The sequence below is a fragment of the Xenopus tropicalis genome, chromosome 9 (assembly GCF_000004195.4).
Source record: "Xenopus tropicalis strain Nigerian chromosome 9, UCB_Xtro_10.0, whole genome shotgun sequence".
Classification (NCBI taxonomy): Eukaryota; Metazoa; Chordata; class Amphibia; order Anura; family Pipidae; genus Xenopus; species Xenopus tropicalis.
In genome coordinates, this window is record NC_030685.2 from 52,967,730 (window position 1) to 52,974,757 (window position 7,028).

Consider the following 7,028-nt stretch of genomic DNA (forward strand, 5'->3'; position numbering starts at 1 on the left):
TCGCGTTTTTACGCAAAAATCGTAAAGACGCCGAAAAAATACGAAAAAATCGCAAAATTACCGAAAAAGTCGCAAAATGTTCGTTTCCAATCGGAATTTTTCCAATTCGGATTCTAAATCGTGTCTTAGTAAATCAGCCCCTATGGGTCCATTTGCAATGATGTCGCAGAATGCAATATAAAAAACATAAAAAGTGAAAGGTCTACTTTACACCTTTCCCCCATCTCTGCTGTGTGACTATTTATGTATGCAGGCTTCACTATTGGAGGGCCATGGGTGGTACATGGGCACCAACTAGCAAAACCCTACCTAAAGCATCATTTAGGAGGTTAAAAGGATGAGCACCAAGGGATGCAAGTACAATGGAGTCCTGTAGTTAATACATGTTAAATAAAGCTTTTAAGTACAAAGATCCCTCATTACTATGTGAAAAGTGCTTTAAACCTTGGATTTTGTGTAAGGCACAGAATGCAGTTTGCACTTGCCATGGATACAGGGTCATGTGCTTTGTCTTTAGACCCTTAAGGGGTCCAATTATGTGCTCCTTATTGCTTCAGCACTTGTGCCCCTATCCATATTAAAGTCATTGAGGGTGTGATTTCTGAGTGCTGTTGCTGGCAACTGGAACAAGCCTGTCATGATTTGTATTGGGGAAACATTTTGTTCAGAAATTATTATTTTTTATTTTTTTTTTAAAAACCCTCTTTATTTGTAGATCCTGGGGCACAGGAGCCAGGAAAATGCAAATTAAAGGGGAATTATTTCAAGTGATCCTCAAACAGTGGCTCGCAAGCAACATGTTGCTCACCATCCTCTTTGATGTTGCTCCCAGTGGCCTTAAATCAGGTGCTTATTTTTACATTCCGGGCGTGGAGGCAAGTTTTATGTTCCTTTAATGATAACTTCACATGTTTTCTAACCATGACTTTTCTTTATTATGGAATTTTACAAAATAAGAAAGATTAAACCTCAAAGTTTCAAAGGATACGTTTCTTCCTTAAGTAGGGTAGAAGCAACTCTTCAGGATCTGCATTTTCCTCAACAATCTGCCATTTAAAATAAATAAATAAATGTGGTTAATTCCTGTACTTACAGGTGGCTTTACAGGGAATTCACATTAAAGCCTATATTCATTTCACAGTTTATAATAGAGAATTAGTAAAAAGCACTGTATGTTTTCTGAAGCAGCTCATTCTCAGATGATGATGGTAAAAAGAAAATAGAAAACTATGAAACAAATGTTTCAGGGACAGAGAGAAGTCAAGACATAACATGGGCTCAGGTAGGATGTATAAAACCTTTCTTAAAGGAACAGTAACACCAAAAAATGAAAGTGTATAAAAGTAACTAAAATATAATGTGCTGCTGCCCTGCACTGGTAAAAGTTGTGTGTTTACTTCAGAAAGTCTGCTATAATTTATATAAATAAGCTGCTATGTAGCCATGGGGGCAGCCATTAAAAGGAGAAAAGGCACAGGGACATAGCAGATAACAGATAAAACACTTTTGTATTCTACAGAGCTTATCTGTTATCTGCTATGTAACCTGTGCCTTTTCTCCTTTTTTCCAGCTTGAATGGCTGCCCCCGTGGCTACACAGCAGCTTATTATATCAATTATAGTAGTGTTACTGTAGCAAACACACCAGTTTTACCAGTGCAGGGCCACAGTGCATTATATTTTTATTACTTTAAAGCTCTTTTATTTTTTGGTGTTACTGTTCCTTTAAGATGAATGACAGAGTAATGAAAAAGAGCATCTCACGCTACTTGTATTTCATACAATATTTTTGAACTTCAACTTGTTTTGTTTTTTGTGCTTGTTGTTATAGAATGTCAGCAATATGCCACGGCACAGTATGAAGAACATTTCATACCCTCAATTTATTATTGCAGTTTCTGTAATTAGTGATATGTTTACTGTGCACCATGACCAGCGCCGGATTCGTCCTTTCGGCGCCCCTAGGCCACCCCCGTTGGTCGCCCCTAAGCCCCCCCCCCCCGTGTGCGCATGCGCGAATGCGGAACCACCGCCCCCATGTGCGCATGCGCGAACGCGGAACCACCGCCCCGTGTGCGCATGCGCAAACTCTGAACCACCACCCCCTGGTTGCGAGCGCGCATGCGCAAGCATTTAAAGTCCGATACGGAGCAGTGGGGAGAGGTCCCCGTTGCTCCGTAAGGGAGGCAAACTTACACATTTTATTGCGGCGGGGCGGCATGCCGCCCCTAAATTTTTGCCGCCCTAGGCCCGGGCCTTTGTGGCCTCGCCACAAATCCGGGCCTGACCATGACAAACTGAAAGATAACACTGAAGTAATTTATATAGAATTGTTCTGAAACATCCTTGCTTATTATTAACTATAATGCTATAATGCTGAGTCAGTTTAAAGGAAAATTATTATATAAAAATCCATACATTGGGGTTGATTCACTATAGGGCAATAAATCGCATATAGCGGGCCCAATTCACTTAAGTCCGAAATAAGGAGTGCTATTTATAGCATGCGTTAAAAATCTTATCACTTCTTATTTTTCGCTCGATTCACTAAAAGGACACTTGTCATAATTAAGAATCGATGTTCTTGGCGTTATTTATCTTGTGACGACATATTTTCAAGCAATATATTACGCAGCGCACAACATATTACGCAGCACGTTGCTTGAAAATCTGTCATCGCCAGATAAATAACGCCAAGAACATCGCTTCTTAATTATGACAAGTATCCTTTTAGTGAATCGAGCGAAAAATAAGAAGTGATAAGATTTTTAACGCATGCTATAAATAGCACTCCTTATTTCGGACTTTAGTGAATCGGGCCCAGCATGCGTTAAAAATGTTATTGCTTCTTATTTTTTGCGACTTAACGCTCGATTCACTAAAAGGACAGGCGTCATAATTAAGACGCAATATTCTTTGCCTTATTTAACTTGCGATGAGCGTTTCCCTTGCGTTAATTCCCGCCGTGTGCGTTATTTCCTGCTGCACGCAATATATTTCGCCACATGCTATATTAAGTACCGCCTGCCCCAAGTCGGTGTTAATCTTTGCACGGACTAATGCGATAGTTAGCCCGTTTAACGCTTCATATGTGTTTGTGAATCATGCGTTAGTATTATTTCTATGCGAGAATTAACGCAATGCAAGGTAAATAACGCATTGCGGTTTTTTGCGCATGCGATATGCGTCTTAGTGCATGCAAAATGACTTTGATGAATCGAGACTTAATTATTGCATGCTTTTTTTTAAAAAAAGCATGCGATAAGCGTTATCGACCTTTAGTGAATCTGCCCCATATTAATGATTTTTTTTGCCTCTTTTAATATGTGCTGTGGCTGGGAATAATTGCCTATTTTCTGCCATTTTCATTATGTCAAAATTTTTGCCAGTCATTCCAAATATTTGTCCATGGTATTCTTATATTATTGACACCATATTGTCATACATGGTGGTATGTTGTGGCCATAGTAATAATCCAGACATAACAATATCAGTATAACTATATAACTGTAAAGCTATTATCAACATGTTTTAGTGTGCTCACAAATAGCAGGCTGTGACATGGATATACAAAGCTCTGCAAACTGGAATGAAATCCTTGGCCCTCAACCCAGATTATGGCCTTGCCTTCACTCTCAATCTGTCCTAATCTCTGGAATCAAATTAAATCCTTTGCTTCATCGCTATGAACGAAACTATTTCAGGGTCAGTTTTGGGCACAGCACATATTAAGACCCAGTCTGTTTCAATTAACAGATGCAAATTACATGAGTATTGTATAAAGCCAAGTGTAGCAGATATTGCTCAACATGTTTTGTTTGCTTTAACCATAACATGCGCCAGGCAAAATTTTGTGAAACTGGATAAAAGTTCAGTTTTAGCATTAAAAAAATCAACTGTATAGAGACTTATTTCTGAATGCATCTGTAATTACTGTAACACTTAAATGAATGCAATCATTGTGCATATTGATGCCTTTCAGGTACTTGCATCTAAAGACACTGCTGACACATTGCTATAGTTGCGCTGCAGGCACAGGTAGGAGGATTTTCAAGCGTAGAGGCATATTCTTGGCAAGCATTTATCAGTTTTCCAAGAATACCCTTTTTTGTGGCATTATGCTTTAATGTTATTTATTAAGATGTGCACCCCAATTATGTTTCTTTCAAAGCATTTGGTGCAATTGCAGTGGGTGTAATGATGTTGTAGTTCTGGATAAAACACTGCATTGTATAGATTGTAAGCTCTATGGGGCAGGGACCTCCATCCTCTTGTGTCTTTGACTCTTAACTTATTGCAACTGTATTTATCTTGTATCTATCTGTATTTATTGTTGCACTTTGTATTTATCTATTATCTTAATAATCCCCTGTTTGTATTAATGTATTCTACTGTACAGCGCTGCGTACATAAGTAGCGCTTTATAAATAAAGATATACATACATACATACATACATTGTGGGTAAAAGAGTCTGCATTCACCTGCTACTTCTGTTGGATGAATTCTTACTTACAAGCAGCTCACTGCTTTTCTCCTCTCCCTGCCTCTCCCTCTGAACTCTATCTTCCTCCTTCCTTCCTTCTTAACTCTATAGGGTTGATCCACTGAAGTGATCGCACTGAAGTGCGATAAAATGATCGCTATTTATAGCATGCGTTAAAAATGTTATCGCTTCTTATTTTTCGCAACTTAATGCACGATTTACTAAAAGGATACTTGCATTAAATTAGACGCGATTTTGTTTGCGTCATTTAAGTCGTGTTGAGCGGTTTAGTCACAATAATATCGTATTGGCGATCCGAAAATCACAACATTTTCGTATTTAACAATCGTAAAAGGCTGGATCCTGGATTCCGACTTTGATCCTTCTGTGCATGATTTTGGAAGCCTCCCATAGGAAACAATGACACTCTGCAGCTCCAACCTGGCCCAAGGAAAGTCACGATACAGAAGCTTGAATAAATCCGAAACTTTCGTACTCGGCGCAACAATACGTTTTTTTTGCACAAATTTTGTTGCAAAGTACAAAATTGTCACGAGAAGTATGAAAAACTTTAGAAAATACGATAGGAGCGTTCAAATATTAATAACTGTCCCCCATACTTGAAAAAATCCCACTGCCAAGTCCATGTTGTGTTGCCAAATGCTCACAAACCACAATTTTCTATAATTACCGCCTGTCCCAAGTAGGTGTTAATTTTTGCACAGACTAATGGGATATTTAGCGCGTCTATGTGTTTGTGAATCATGCGTTAGTATTATTTCTGCGCGAGAATTAACGCCTTGCGATATGCGACTTAACGCATGCGATAATACATTAGCAAATTGCGCATTTTTTCCGCGTCAATTTTAACGCAAAAAAAACATGCGATAACGCTTATCTCACTTTAGTGAATCAACCCTTATCTCTTTTAGTATTTATTTAACTAAGCAATATTTTTTTTACAGTTTGCTGTCTGCTAATGTTTATAACTCTATTTCTGTTTTCACTGTTTTCAATTCTTGACAAATCCTGGCACAGGAAACACTAACATGCAGTCTGTAGACCATATGTTTTGGTATCTGCCTAGGGTTTTCTACATAACAGGTTTCTGGATAAGGGATGCCATACAAAAATAATAACCTGTCCCACCAGCAATCAGAGAAGGAAAACAGTATAACCATATCCACTATGCATGAGGGCTTACATTTTCTGGGGGATGGCACAAACTATGGGGCAGAGTTATCAAAATATGAGATTAGAGAATTTCCCCACTCTCTATTTATTCCTATGGGATTTTTAGAGGTGTATTTATAACCTATTGATATACACCTTTATATATACAGCTTTTTATATTGATATACACCTCTCAGAGAGTGAGGGAATTTTATTTCACCCTGTGATAAATCTGCCCTTAAGAGTTCATAGTGAGATTTATTTTTAATTTTAGTAGGTTATTGGTTCCTTGAGGCTATAAAATGTCTTGCATGTAATCAGATAAGTAAATTATCAAATGCTGGTTAGCTTATCATTTAGATTTTTCTGTTTGTTTAATTCCATTTATTATTACACAAAACATATTCTTCATGATAATTAATTCCACATCATCACAACCGAGGTGTGAAACTTGAAACAGACTTCTAACACTGTCCCTCTTTCCCTCAGAGGTAGTTGAGATAAACATTACTGTGATGTCAACATTTCCAGCTTTCTGCCAATATTTATCACTCTGGGCAAATAAAGAGTCAATTACACAAGTAATTTAGGAAAATCTAGAAGGAAAACTGCAACTTACCTTCCGTCCATTCACAAAAAATATGAGAGTATGTGAATCTACAGGGTTTAACATCTTTCAGACTGTTGTTATTGCTTCAATGCGAACGTTTGACTAAATTGAAGGTTAAGGAAAACAAGCCAGCAGTGAAACACTCCTAGGTTCCGCCCCTGTATTTCAGTTGGATGAGGCACTTTAACAGTGCAAAGTACAACAAGATTCTATTTCTCTTTCAAAAAAAACAAACCACAATAAATGAACAAGTATTACAGAAGTCTCAGCTAATCTGAAAGAATGAGATTGAACATAAAAGTTATTTAAAGGTCATACCTTTATGGAATAAAAAAGAAAAAAAGCACAGCAAAAATTTGAAAAGTTAAGTTCCAAGTAAAGCCACAATGGCTCTGATATATACACAGAATTCTGGGCAAGTGACAAAAAGGAATATACATAGGCACAAACTTGGCCCTGCCCAAAAGAGCTTATGATCTAAAAGGAGAAGGGGGTTAAGACAAGGTGTGGGAATTGGCAAGATCAGAAGTAAACAAGGTGAGAGATGTACCACAGGGTATTGCATTTAGTGGCATACTGAAGTTATCCTTAACTAAATGGGGTTAAAATTCTCTAAATACTTTTTTTTTTTTTTTAAAGATGTTTAGAATGCAGAAAGATTGGGAGAAAGTCAGTCCGTGGGAGCAAATTTCAGAGAAAGGGTGCAGCCCTTGCAAAGTCCTGCATGTGAGACGGAAATGAGAGAGGAGTTGAGGAGCAGGT

The 7,028-nt window shown here is 37.9% G+C and overlaps 1 protein-coding gene across 3 annotated transcripts in view; it reads right to left on the reverse strand.

The window, feature by feature from the left end:
* LOC100495429 (aldehyde oxidase 1) overlaps positions 1-6,379 on the reverse strand; it is a 46,721-nt gene extending 40,342 nt beyond the window's left edge. The window contains exons 1-2 of one of the 3 annotated variants that reach the window (XM_012970229.2): positions 6,276-6,379; positions 989-1,046 (exon numbers count right to left, since the gene is read on the reverse strand). In XM_012970229.2, the coding sequence (XP_012825683.2) occupies positions 989-1,046; positions 6,276-6,329 (112 nt within the window). In that variant the 5' untranslated portion in view covers positions 6,330-6,379. 3 annotated transcript variants of the gene reach the window in all.
* Between the last annotated feature and the right edge of the window lie 649 nt (positions 6,380-7,028).